The 14,921-nt window shown below is 44.2% G+C and overlaps 1 protein-coding gene across 1 annotated transcript in view; it reads left to right on the forward strand.

The window, feature by feature from the left end:
• Positions 1-14,921, forward strand: part of LOC8023073 (receptor-type guanylate cyclase Gyc76C) — a 183,684-nt gene that overhangs the window by 125,051 nt on the left and 43,712 nt on the right. Inside the window, 2 exon segments of the mRNA XM_042294397.1 lie at positions 873-951; positions 6,370-6,475. Coding sequence (XP_042150331.1) covers positions 873-951; positions 6,370-6,475 — 185 coding nt within the window.

Genomic DNA, 14,921 nt, shown 5'->3' on the forward strand with positions numbered 1-14,921 from the left:
GGCCTTGTGAGGCCTACAGCTAAACAAGAGGTTTCTTCCTGATATCGATGTAATGGATCACACCGGTGAGAAGACTGCAACTTCACAAACACCATTTGCCATTTTTGTGGCTTCAAGGGGCACATCATCCAAGCCTGTCTTCAAAAGAAGGCAAAGACACCCTAGCAAAGGCGCAGCCCTGCTGCACCCTGAGCAGGTCAAGAGGAACTGTCCCAGTTATTCTTTAGCATTAATTGTCTGTTGCAAAATAAGTACTGAGGGAAGCCCCATTGCCTAATTCCCTGAAAGAAATGACGTCTCTGCGCCACTCGGCGAACCCAAAACCAACATCATAACCTGATCCCCGAGACACTAGCGAATAAAATAATGGATAAAGCAACACAAATTCTCAACGCTTCTTCCGTCGTCCTGCGTGCCTCAGCCCATACCTGGCTTGCATGTGACGCCATTGCATCTTACAGGCAGTCATTCCTACTTGTGCCTGCCGAGAAAAACAATGTGGTGGTGCGAAATGCATGGTCCAGAGTCCAGAAGGTACGAGCTCAGCAACAAAACCACCACAATGGCCAGTGGTGTGACGTCGGAGCGAGCCATGTATACGGGGCTTACGCCGACGTCACAATAGCCGACATTGGGGTGGCCTTCCTTCCGAGTGCGTACCTTCTGGAGCATGCATTTCGCACCTCCTATTTTGTTTTTCTTGGCAGGAACAAGTGGGAATGACCACCAGCATTGCGCGATGACTTCACATGCAAGCCATGTGTTGAACACTGAGCATTACATAGTTTTTTAATAGCTGGAGCCCCTTCTAATTTTGAGGTTTGTGACCGGATTGAGCTGAGCTTTGAGCCAATGTTTTGCCTTACTTGCAGACAACAGGCGGCAGATTGTGGCGAGCATCCTGGGTGTCCTGCTGGTCGTGGTGTCAGTGTGCACTACCGTGGTGTACAGGTATGCTTCCGCTTCCTTTGCATTTGAGGTCGTAATGCAAAACGTCAGACACGTATCCGTTTCACAATACAAGGATACGATACTATGATACAAAAACCATACCCACCCACTGCTTTCAAAACAAAACATTTGAAAACTAGCCAGAGGATGCGCCAAGTGCCCACCCCTGACTTCTGAGCCACCTGTCTTTGTGAACAAATGGGGGACTTCGCTGCAAATAATAATTGGAGGCATCTCAATGAATTAAAAATTGTAGCAAGCTGAAAAACGATATGGCAAAACGTGCCACTGTGGCATTGTTTGCCACGCAGCAAAAGTTTGTTTTGGTGAGCTCGTTGTCTCTTACAGATAGGTCCCCTCGCCAAGAAATGCTTTCAGAATTTCGCATTGCAAACTTTTCCTTTGCCGAAAAAGCAGCCATAAGCAGCAGTCTTGTAATACCATATAAATGCCTACAAAGGTCCATCCTTATTTAAAAACCCACAAAACATGAGGACAGAGTATGAAAACACGTAAGAGAAACGATCGGCATTTGTTTGTCGTACGTGGTTTCTTAGTCTGTCCTCGTCTTTTGTGCGTTTTTAAATTGGGATGAATAACTACCAACAAGCCCAACTGTCCACCCTTCTGCAAGAGTCACACTTTTTTTCTTCACAATTCTGGGCAAATTTTTTAGGTACGGTCCATACGCGGATAAAAGCAAAATAATTCTGAATGTGCATAAAAAAAATGAATGTACTTGCAATTGCATGCAGTGGTCTAGAGCACCTTTATTTTGTTCTCCATCGTTGTAACCTGCGGTATCCTCGGTGCTCGCGTCTGACCGGCGGCAAGAGTAGCCAGAGTTGCTCTTTTGGGCCGTCCAGTAAGCGCCTTTTCGCGGTTCGTGTTCACCATTTATTTTGTAGAATTTCACCCCAACGTTTGTTTTGATGCCGACGTCGAGCAGCTGCAGCATACCAATGAGCCCACCTTGAACCGCATGCTTTGTCCAGCATCATACGCAGATCTTCTCGACACCGCATATTCACGACCCGCTGCACGTCTGATGCACTACAAGGCATACGCGACAGTTCAAAAGTACTTTCCCACTGCTATCAGGTTATGGGGCCCACATAGACCAGTTAAGCAGAAGAAAACTTTCACGAAGCCTAACTGGCCTTACGGCCACGTTTTGAAGCCCGAGTGTTCGATTTCACAGCAGCTCATTGGTGGAAGTGTCTGGCTCCACAGCATACGGGTGTACGGGTGGAAGGCGATCATGGATGACACAAAAACTATAAAAAGAGAGCTATTTTGCCTTGTTTCTTTCTTTCTCTGTTAATTTCTGTAAGTTCAAGCTAACCCTTCATTAATATATACCAGCCAGCTCCACTGAAGCCTGTAACTAAGGAAAGGCAACTGGTCGAAGCAGCGTGCTATCGCTGCTGTTATGATTGCGCGATAATTGCCAAGAATAGTCTAGAAGAGAAACAGAAGTAAATAAATTGCTAGGCAATTGCTTTGGGTAGTTGAAACGCTCTTGCACTACAAGCGTTTAGCAATACTCCGAGTTGCCAGACGCCTACGTTCGCAGTGCACTTCACCAGATAATTTAAATCCTGGTGTAGTAATCTTCATCTTCATTGCCAAAACATTGTAAATTGAAATGAAAGAAACCCACAAAAATAGGGCAGGCCCACGCGGGCCTGCGGGAAGCAGAGATGGTCTCGCCTGCCAAAGACGGCAGTAGTCGGCGCGATCCAGGGACCAGCACACCCACGCTGGAAAGAAAGGGACATTCGAGTCGGTTGAAAGTTTGAGCCCCACACTTTCGGTTCGCAGCATGGGGCCATGCTCCCTGGGGCGAGGGTGGACGTGATGGTGGGTGGCGCCATCAAGGTAGTGTAGATCACTTAAACAAAAAGTTTGAAGTACTATATGTGGCATGTGTACACTTGATAGTTGTTCCTAGAATGAAGTGATAGTACCACTAGTAGGGCGGATAATGATAAACCTGGCAATCTTACAGAGCCTTTCATACTCTCGAGCCCCACTCCCTCAGTGCGCACAGGTGGTGGAGCTCCTCCACGCCTACCTCACTCCTCCTCACCTACCCCTTTGGTCACATGACCTCCCCGTTAACCAGTCAGCATCGAGCAGCTCACTCCTCCTCTCCCACCTGATTACGATAATAATCAGTGTCGAGCCTCGCTGCCACCCTTTTATCCAGCATTCACTTTTATCTGGGTTTCACGAAATGCCAAACACCTTGCCAAAGTATGTTTCTCGTTAAAATGTGTGACAGGGTGTCAACTTGCTATCTGCCAGATGCAGTGTGGATGCCTCGCTGGGCTTTTCCTCCAAATTCCACCTCAACTCATGGTGATGTGTCGTGACATGCTGAAAAGACACTTGCTTAGCAATCTATGTGGTCTGGGTTCAATTACCTGCCTGGTGCAAACTCTTTTTTTTTACTGCGATGGCCTTTTCCTCCTTCCCACTTAAAAAGCCACGCTTTTACCAGGCTGCACCTTTATCCAGGCTTCACGAAATGCTGAACATCCAGCCAATAGACGTTTCATGCTAGGACAGCTTTCCGAAGCTTTACTCCAGTAATCTTTCTTATCTTCGTTTCAGAACACAGCAAAATGTGAGAGCAGATGTTTCAACATGGTGGGGTAAAGATGGCAGAGATGCGGAGTGCACGCCACGCTGCAGAAGCAGTCGGCGCACCTCGAAATAAAAGTGGGGGGATGCAGCTAATACACAAATAGTTTTTTCGATATTTTTTTAAATATGTTTTAAATATGGGGGTACGGCCCTCACACGAGTGCGGCCCATACGTGCAGTTATACAGTAACTCGGCACGAATGTGTGTTTTGAGTAGATCTGATCCGTAGAAAAAATTTCTCATTGCACATTCCCTGGGGCAACAGTCGTGTTGCTTGTGTGCACACTGTACGGCAGTCTTTAGGGTGGGAGTCCTTAATAACAAAATGCTCGGTTTATCTTGATTCTACGTACAGACAAAGTCAGTACACAGAGAATGTGTTTCTGCAACATTCTCCGGGCCTAGTGCTGGACAGTGCAGTTTTTTAGTATATTATCTTATTCCGAACTCTCTCCCCTTTTGTGTGATGCTGGCTGGGCACGTCCACCAACTGTTTGATTTCAAACAGTTGATGGAGACCACCATGGTAACGACAAAGTTGGCTGGCTTTGCGTCTGTCGAGCTAACAATCATGGGCTCGTTGGATCGATGATCGTTGAGGCACGTTTAAAATTTTGTTTTCTTTTCCTCATTTTCCACTCTTTAGCACAGATTCGGATCGTCCTCTGAAGTATATGTTGCACGTTTCGTAACGTTTTGCGTGGCGTTTCGTCACACTTTCCTCGGGGATCTTGGCCCCTGAACACGTTCTGCGTTAAAAGACTAATGACGCATGGGTTTCTGTGTATAAGAACTGGCTTGCCCATTTGCGTTTGTGCGAGCTCGAGCAGTTTGCACAGCCTCGTACTCCCTTGCGACAAGAGAACGCTGGAGAGCCTGAAATACGGAAGATTTCCAAGTGCTCGAACCATTTGCAATGCGACCTGCAAAAAGGAGCCAAAAGTGTTGATCGTCTGCCAACATCTCTTTCTTTCTGCCTGCTTTCCTCCTCGCCGTGTGAAAACGCGGCGCAGACGCGCTTGCGGCATATCTCTGCAGGAGGCGTCTGCCATTAAATTGCGAGAGCTCCCCATGGTCTGAGATGAACCCTAGCTTCCTTCAATCTAGGCTATCTAGACAATGTATTGGCACACTGGCACCATCTATGAGGCTGCCCTGGAACACTTCCAACCCACATTTATATTGTTATCATTTTTGACTCATCATGCACCCTTGGCTTGAAATGATCCTGAAAATGTTACAAGTGACCGTTTCTCAAAGATGGTGTATAGATTTGATCTCGGAAATGCTGCAAAGCCTTGGGTCGAGTTATACCTAGGTTGGACGTGCCAAAGAGGTGCTGCCTGCCCTTGTTCCTAAGTGCTTTCATATTCTTTCTGCGATTCTTACGTTTTTTTCACCTTCCCCTCTTTGTTCATTGTTTCTTTGTTTAAGAGCTACTAGTTGTTGGTAGCGTTCCGTGTTTTAGGGTTTTATATTTTTACAAATTTGGGAGGGGGGTTGGTGTTTTATTTTTTCCATCAGATTGGGTGTTTTTCGGTGTCAAGGTCATAGAAAGAAGTAGGTGTGCGTCGGAGCTTGTCTGAGGAAACTGGCAAAGGAAGACTTAGGCATGATCCAAAAAACTTGGAAAATGTCTTTTTACCAATAAGAGAAAATGAGACGAGGGCTATGGTTCACGAAAAGTGAAGCAACCTCGCAGGCAGTTTAGCCCAGGCTGTGTGATCAGGCTCACCACAAAATAAGGCTGCATGAATTTCTTTCTACGAGGCTTGAGTTTTTCTTATTGAAGGACAGCTCCGATTCGGGTTTTCTCAGTTTTTTTTCAATTTTGGTAAAACCGGTTTGGGGGTTACTTTTCATGGTTTATTAGTGTAGCCCAAAAACACAATGTCTCAGTCATTAGTTTGGTACGCAAAAGAGTGGGCGAGGAAAAGACTTCATGCTGGAAACAGTGCAAACAGAGGTGAAGACGATCGAAGAGAATGGACAGGACCAACTGTTGACTGACAACTGAAAGTTTATTTTGAAAAGCAACGCATAAATCATTTCTGCTACGGGTGGTTCTGTGTCGGCACAATGTGGTCAAACACCTCTATAACGAATTTGCGGGACCGGTAAAACTTTTCGTCGTACTAGTCCCTTCGTTGTAAGGCTTGAGAACTAAAAAATATAATGCAGCCATCACATAGTGCTGCTCCTGCATGACATCGGGTGACTTCTGTTACGTGTAACTCACTTTTTCATTTACAGCTGTGAGTTGCGCACAGTTCGCGTGTTGCATGAAAGCCTGTGCCAGGTGGAGAAATTTTCAAACCTACTCACGTATGCTTTCAAACCTACTCTCGTATGCTAGTACCGTTGACAGCTCTGCACACAACTTTTAAGATGTTCAACTCACAGCTTACACGCAACTTGCTCGCTTACTTACAGCTTGTGAGTTGTACGGAACTTGCATGTTGCATGAAAGCCTGTGCAAGCAGAAAAATTGTCAAACCTGCACTTGTTACCGGTATCGTTGAGAGTGCTCTATGCAGCCCGTGAAATTCGTGAAACTCGCGAGTTTCGTGCAATCCGCTCGTTTACTTACTGCTCGTGAGGTGCACGTAAGTCGCACGTTGCACGTAGCTTGTGACATTGCTTTGCATTATCCTGTCCGAGCAAACCTTCGTAGGGTCCGGTGGTGGAGACGTTTCTTCGGTACGGGGGTATTTTTGCGCAGCTGATGTTGCTCCAACCAAACTGAGTGCATGGTTTTGGTGCAGGAACTGGAAATATGAGCAGGAGATTGCGGGCCTCCTGTGGATGATTGACAGGCGGGACCTGGAACCACTCTCCCACTTTTCTGGCCCCAAGCACAGCATGAGCAAGGTGGGCGCATGCATTACGCAAGCTTTTGTGCACGATTTGCTGTGCGATGCGCATCGCGGGTTAGTGGTCGTTCTGCGGGCTAGATCTACCCCTGCGGTCGACGCGTGAGTCATGACACTTTAACGTGGAGCAACTCTTAAAAGCATCCATGACAGATTTTGCCTTTACTTTCTGATTATATTCTGTTTTAAGTGTAATTGTAAATGGTTGAATGGCAAAACACTGATCTTAGAGGTTATGTCTCTTCACTTTTATTAATTTAAATGAAACCACAGATCCTTCCACCGTATTTGTGCTTATTTCGAATACCTGGTCACTTTTTTAATAACCCGCTTAGTGGCCAAGATAGCTAGAAATATCTGACCTGTTTGGGGAGCAATAGAAAAATTTTGTTTAACAAAGTTTATTAATAACTTGTTACTAGGTACTTCAGATACTACAGTGGAATACAAGAGGTAAAGGAAGCCATATATAGTATCTCAAACATGTCAACGCAGGTACCCCACATAGAAATGCTTCCAGTCCAGGCTGTGTTATGGAACCGGAAATCGACTACGGCTAGAGCTGGAAATATATTTTACTAGCCGAATTCCAGTCCGTTTCCACCCAGAAATGGACAAATTTCTTGCTGGAAATTAGATTTTTCTTCATTTAGCTGGGAAATTTACAGGAGGATCATGTACTTCCAAGGTGAAATTTCTGATTTCCAGCATGAGCAGCATCCATTTCCAGCTGTAAACATGATTTCCAGCTGCTGCTGTATAATATCTACAGCTTATTTTCATGTGTGTACTCTTGAAATTAGCAGAATCATCCCTCTGAGTTGCAGGACAATAAGCATTTTTTCTTTCTTGCACAGGCCACTCCTGGCATTCAGATTTGCAGTTTTGTTTGCTTTTATGAAATATGATAAATAGATTACTTATACATTGTATACTGAGTTGGAAGAATTTGCGTTGTTTGTCTAATATTCTCAGTTGTCGTACGTGGCACGATAGGTTCCTTTTGCATTTTATTTCACAACTTCTTGCATAGTCTGTGTATTTCCATGCACAAAATGGCGTACAATATTACTGATTTTCTTCTAGTTTAAGGAGGGCATGCTATTTCTTAATTTCCTCTATTTGGCATGTAAGGTTACAACAAAGATCGCTCCATTGCACTTTGTGAGTGTGACTTAAAGGGGTACGGAAACAAAAATTGAAATATTCGGATTTCGTTCGGAAACGAGTCAAGCATGACGTATAATAACCGTAAATGATAATTGCGCGTTTGTATTTTGAACGATTGGCCATATTTTTCGTTCCAAACTGTGCACTCGAGCAAGCGCTCGAAGAGAAGCGAACGGAGAGCGCCATGCGTCATGGGATATCCGGCGCAAACAAAAACAGAAAGAAAAGATTTCCCGCGTTCGTGGAGTAGCAAGGCAGGCGTGGTTATGAGCTTTGCCCTTGGTGGCGTTTTCAGCGTTGTGGTGGTGTCAATAGCGTCAGCACGTTACAACTGAGCCGCTCGAAGTGCCCGTGGGGTGACGAGCGTGTGGCTGGCCCAAGGAGCACGTAGCTTCCACAACACTGTCAGCTTAGGGCTGAACGAGGTGGGGAAAGCAACTTTTGTTTGAGTTTTGAGCGACGTGCTAATCTTCTAGGGGGAGAATGGCTGTTTCCGGTTGCACGAACGAGGGTCCGAGAAAGAGGGGAGTCCTTCCTTTCCGTCTTCTTGAGCCGTTTGGTACAATGCGCGACTTGTGAGTTGAGGAGGAAAGCTAAGAAGGAAAATGTTGAAATACCAAAGAGCGGCGCTGCTCCGAAGGAAACTGCTACGTCACGACTACGTAGCAGTTTCCACAACGTTGCTAGACTACCTCCCAAATAGGCTCCGCATGCATCCACCAGGTGCACATTGAAGATCGTTTATTTAGCTTTAAAATTAGTTTTCTTGTGCTTTTCAACGGAAGACTGGTGTTGTTGAGGTTAGGGTGCAACATGCAACACATTAAAGCCAGAAAATGAGTGCTGAAATTTCGTTTCCCTACCCCTTTAAAGGACACATGCAAAGGAAAAAAAACATTTTTTTTAAACAGCTTAGATGGAAAAAGGATGTCGTAAAACGATTTTACAACGAAGAAAAAAACTTTTAGAGCTATATTTACGGCGCTATACGAATTTGTAGTTGGCGCTCGCGGGAGCTGCCGCTGGTCACGTGGTAGGCCCGCGCGCCGCCGCGCTGCGTCGCCACCGCACGCTGAGCGTTGTGCGAACGCCGCTTCAACGCGTTTCTCCACGCCGCCGTCGCCGCCGCCGCACAAGTTCGTCTGCTTCGGGGCGCCGCCGCCGTCGTCTGACCGGCGCACAGGTCTATCACATCTGCTTGCGCTTTTTCACGAGTTTCCTTTGGGCTCTAAAAGTTACTTATTTATCTTAGTTTTTTGTTATACTTCAAACAAAGATGAATAAGTTACTTTTAGAGGCCATAGGAAGCTTCCGAAAGAACGCAAGCACCACGTGATAAATAAGGACCAGTCACGTGATAAATATGGACCACTTTTCTGCGGTGCCCGCGGGCGCCAACTACAAATTCGTTTTGCGCCGTAAATATAGCTCTAAAAATTTTTTTTCTTCGTTGTAAAATTGTTTTATGGCGTCCTTTTTCTATCTAAGCCGTTTAAAAAAAATGTTTTTTTCCTTTGCATGTGTCCTTCAATACGTTTTGGCGAGTGCCCCCGATACAGTCCACTCTCTCGGCGGCGACTCAAATGAGACTAGAGTCTGGGGTCAGTCAGTCACAGCCTCAGTCAGGGGGATGAGTACTATATACCGTCATGAGTGCGGGGGCAGTGCAACAATTTTCTGACTTTGGCCAATTATCCCCCGACTTCAGCGGCTTAAAGGGGCAGCGTAGCAACTGCGCAGCCTCCACCACGCGTTGGGAGCGGCCGATGCTCGGAAGACAGTAACAACAGCAATGTAGAAGGTGGCCCGCTCCAGAGCACCACGACGTCCCTGGCTCCACATGCAGCCGAGCAGCGAAAGGAACATGTTGTCGGGTGCTTTGTGATGCGACAACAGCACTTCAGATTTATTTTAATACTTAGTATATACTATAACCTTGCTAGAACAGATCTGGTTAATTCGGTTATAACATACGGACTTGCGAAGTTTTGGCTCGTCTTCCTATTTATGCCATTCAGCCGACGTCGCTTATTACAGGTTTCGTTACAACATACGTTCGGATATATTGGACTATATTGGGAGTTTGCAAGTAGTTTGCATTTTCATTACAACAGACTCTTCAACAGCAGTCCGTGTTTTGGACATCGCTTGGCCTTGGTTTGGTGGTAGTGGCATCCATTTTGTAAACTGCTGTCATCGTGCTCGGCGCCTCCTGAGGCTCGTAGGACTCAAAGCACACCGTGATAATGATCATCGGTACAGCTCAATAAAAGATAACCACAAAATTTATTTTTTATTTTTTGCCAGGCAATTTATTATGGTGTCAGAAGACTACCCAATCAATATTTTGCTACAGCGTCACATATATTTATAATAAAGTAAAAAAACGCAACTGCTCGAAAATGAAACCGAAACTGGACTGGGGAGGAAGAAGAAATATAGAAGAAGAGAGAGTTGGTGAAATTCACGTGGCTGCGATACTCTTTCCTTCTCAAAAAATGCATTTGCAACTTTCTAGAAGCCACAAAAAATGGGTGTCGTATTTCTTTTCTTTCTTTAATATTGTTTGTGTGCCTTAGATGACCTACGACTTTGATTAAATTTAGTGGTCGTGTCTAAACCTTAGAAAACGGTCCTTGACCACGGAGAAGAGAGTGAGCACGACTCAAACCATTCTCGACCAATATTTTTTGGGCAGAAAGAGACCGAATTTTGAGCCGCAAATTCTGTGCTGGGTAGTGGGGCTTTCATATGTCATGTACAACAAACAACCTTGGCGAGCACAAAAACCTTTAATATTCATTCACATTTCATCAGTCTCACATTATTTGAACATACTCCAGTCATAACCCACTTCAAAGTATATAGTAAAAGTACCTGCATTCTACATAGTATACTTCTTTTACAACAGACCAAAATCTAGGTCTGTTATAATCAGAAACGTAGCTTACCTCTAATGAATGGACGATGACGGGGATTGTATTCGTTGAAAATAAATATCCGAGCACCACTGCAAACTAGTAAATGAAATTACAGATGTGCGCCTGTGAGACTCGGTTTTTTGTGGCATAGTGCAGTTGTTGGTTGATTTTTGTTTCTTTCGCTTGTCAGAACTTGCTACTCTGCAAACATGAAAATGTCTAGGTGATATGGCTGCTTGTTGTAGTTTCTCTGTCCGTGATTGCTCAATGAATCTTAAATTATTTGATTATAGCGGACTTTTTAAAAATGGGTTCGATTTGCGGGCAATGCGTTACGCTATTTTATGAGATAAAGTATAGGTCTTCTCAATTTGATCACAAACACGAATAAGAAAATCTATTTAAGGGAAGGTTGTTTGAAGGTGGGTGAGAGATGCAACTTAAATAAGATGTAACAGTTATGTCAAATGCTTTATATACATCCCTGTTGCTTTGCATTGCCATGCTTCCTGCTTGCTTGCTACATCCATTGGTCATGTCCATGAAAAAACTAGAGAAAAAAAAAAAGAAACACTAATGTTTTATTTATTTATACATACTGCAGGCCAGAAATGGCCCGAGCAGGAAGGGTAACACACAGGTGGAAACACACTCATTATAAACACAAAAGCTGCTATAACTGCCTTTTAAAAGGGTAAAACAGTGCAAAAAGACATGGACTGGAAGAAGTACACAAACAGAGCACTTCTTCCTGTCCGTGTCCTTTTGGCCTGTTTCACCCTTTTAAAATGCATCACCAACTCGCACAACTCACCACCATATTGCTATAACTGATCACGTCATATGATTCAGACTCATTAATTACACTCATGAGTGCACTTGGCACTCGCACTCTACCATTTGTGCCACTATAAACACACACATGTACACTTTGCATGAGCAGTGTACGTTCAGTTATCAAAGACATGCTCTCTAGTCCGGCTGGAAAGTTGCTTTAAAAAAACATCTCGGAATATTGTTCCAGTCTGATATATAACACACAAAAAAACAATTTTTGAAGGTGTTAGTCCAGGCAAATATGGGAGTTAAAGAAAACTTAACGCAATGTCGAGTAGGTCTGCAATCAGAGTATTTTAGGAAGGGGAAGGGGGCCAGACACACATTTTCGTTCAAAATATGAAATAAAAACTTCAATCTCGCTACCTTTCTGCGATCCACTAATAGTTGGATATTGTTCGCCTGCATAAATGATGTGGGCGAGTCAAATCTGTCATACTTCTTAAAAATAAAATGCGCACACACTTCCTTTGTTAGTTTTCTAAGATGCTGACAGGGTGTTTATGCTCGCTGAGGGTTTTAGTTGTACATGACATATGAGAGCCCAACTACCCAGAACACAATTTGCGACTCGAAATTCAGTTTCTTTCCGGCCGAAAACCGCCGATCAAGAACTGGCCGGTTTGAGTCTCGCTCACTCTCTTTTTCGCGGTCACGGGCCGTTTTCTAAGGTATCGATGCGACCACCAAATTTAATCAAAGTCATTGGTCACTGAAGGCACACACACAATATTAAAAATAGAAAAAAATATGAAACCCATTTTTTGTGGCTTCTAAAAAGCTGCAAATACGTTGATTGAAAAAAAAAAGTTCCACAGACAACCGGAAGCATTCTGTGCGTGCGTCGCTTCGCGTATTGATCGTGGGACTCGCGGGGACGGCGATGGCAGCGGACGATGGGCGTGGGACCTCTATTTCAGAACTATCAATCGCGGTACCGGCGAATTCTGTCTCCCTTTTAAAGAGAAATGTGGGACTGATCAAAAGAATTGGTATTCATTCCGTACGACACGCCCGACCACCAAGCCGATTTGCACGAAGACGTCGCCGAGCCGTCGCTCCCTTCTCGTGGCTGAAGACATCGCTCGGGCAAACGTCAAGCACGACGTGTCTACTTCGAGTTGAATATGCACGTGTACGATTTCTTTACTAGGTGCGAATGTCGCCAATGCGTGGTGCTTCCCGACTTGGACCCGGGAGTGCTTTTGCTGGAAGAAAATCGGCAGCAAACTTTCCAACTCACAGTTTACCGGCTAAAAGGGAAAAGAACCCCCAGTTGAGAGCTGCCCCAGTAGCTCAGTGGGGAAACCGTCCGCTTTGCACGCGGTAGGACTGAGTTCGATCCCCCGTAAAACTTTTTTTTTTTTTTTTCAAACATTCTTTGATGTTTACATTTTTTTTTTTTTTTTACAATTATCACTCAAGAAACAAACAAAAAAATAACAAACAAATGTTGTGGACGACACGTCGCTGAATTAAATGGTATGGGATTTCCTTTTTGACACCTGCGAACTTAATGTAATTACTTTCCACAAAATGCAAGGAGTATATAAATCAGGTAGCGTCCGCTTTCCGAGGTGCCCGTAATTGTTCTACAGGAATTGCAGCGAGCCATTGGTCCCGATCCCGTTGATCTTTCGGAAACTCTGTCGCACAATGCCACTTTTTTTCGGACGCAGGACATGTGAGCCAGCTCTTCACGCCACATCTTGGTTGTATTCTTTTCGGAGCCGATCATGGAAATTCACGTGCACGGGCACTTACTACACATCTCCAACTCCTCGATGTACAAAACAACTCATCTTGGAGTACAGAACAACGAGCAGAACAAACATAACTGCAAACGAATCGCACGGCGAAGTTCCCGTAAGCCGCACGTCGTCTGCTACGGAGAGAAAAAAAAAACAAAAAAAAAAACGCACGGTTGGGTGTAGCCATGTGACTTCCGCCACTCACTCTCTTCTCTCCACTTTTCTGACCCGTCGAGTTTCGGTTTCGGTTTCGAGCAGTTCCGTCTTTTGGCTTTATTAAAAAATACGCTACTCTGTTGCAAAATATTAATTGGGTAGTCCTCCAACACCATAATAAAGCGCCTGGCAAAAAATTTTAAAAAAATTTTAGAGGGTGTCAGTGTCCCTTTAATGTCAGTGGCTGTGTGCAGGTCCCAAATTATTGTTCGCATATTCTAGCTTAGGTCTGACTAGTAAATTGTAAGCCAAAAATCTGACATCAGAGGGGGCATTCCTTAGTTTGCGGCAAAAGAAGCCAAGCTTCTGGTATGCTTTTGAACAAATGTTTTGAATATGTCTTGTCCACTTTAAATTTTTTGTAATTGTCCCTCTACTTCTAGGATAGTTGTATTGTCAGTGGTATAAGTAAACTGGAAAGGCTTCTTTTTATTTGTTACTTGGAGGAATACCATCTTGTCCGAGTTTAGCTTCATGGTATTGGACATGCTAATTTCTTCACCAATGGCTCATTACGGCTTTCCAAACACTCCGCATTCCACGTTCCTAATTGAGTGGGGATTCCCAGAGCAACTGGTTCATGATCGGAGTCCTGCAAGTGGAAAATAGACTGATTTTGAGTCACTCATAAACTTTTCGGGATTGTTTTAGATTTTCTAGGCTTGTGTTTCAGTAAAGGTCTAAGCATGTATAAAGTGCCTTGTCTGTACCACTTTAAGTAAGACATTACTGTTGGCTGTCCTTGCCATTTTTGTTTGTGACTTTGATTTGATTTACTCGCTTTATTTGGCCATTTGGCTCCTGTGGAGGTTGCCATGAGGTGTCAGAACTGGAGAGGTCATTAATAAAGAATTATCTTTATTAATGACCTCCCCTTGCATGTCTCATCCTCAATTGGTCTGTTCGCTGACGACTGTGGTATTTATTCTAAAATTACTAATGATTCTGATGTCCAGTCACTTCAAACTGATCATATTTCCCTGTTGGTGCGATAAATGGCAAATGAAGCTAAATATCAGCAAGTGTAAATCCATGAGAGTATCACGTCAGAATAACACTTGTCCGTCTTACTACATCGAAAATGTTGCACTGGACTCTGTATCTTCATAGAAATATCTTGGTGTAAAACTTCTCATGGAACGCCCATATGGAGTATGTAGTTCATACTGCTAATCGCATGCTGGGCCTCCTAAAAAGAAACTTCTCCCGCGCACCATTGTCCCTACACCTTCTTTTCTACAAATCTTTGGTCCGCACTAAACTGGAGTATGCTGCTTCCATTTGGGATCCAGCCAAAACAATTTTATTATCACTAGAAGCCTTCGGGAATCGTTCTGTGCGCTTCATACTGCATAACTATCACCACACTTCTAGCGTGTCAACAATGAAAATAACCTTAGGCTTGCCTGACCTCTCCCTCTGTAGAAATATTGCTCGACTGTGTTTGTTTCACAAGACATATCATCATAACCCAAAACTACGTTAGCATCTGTTAACAGAACCATCTTATGTCTCATCTCGTGTCGATCACCAATGTAAAGTAGGCATC

Source organism: Ixodes scapularis, unplaced genomic scaffold (assembly GCF_016920785.2).
Source record: "Ixodes scapularis isolate PalLabHiFi unplaced genomic scaffold, ASM1692078v2 PGA_scaffold6__148_contigs__length_123643588, whole genome shotgun sequence".
NCBI classification, from domain to species: domain Eukaryota; kingdom Metazoa; phylum Arthropoda; class Arachnida; order Ixodida; family Ixodidae; genus Ixodes; species Ixodes scapularis.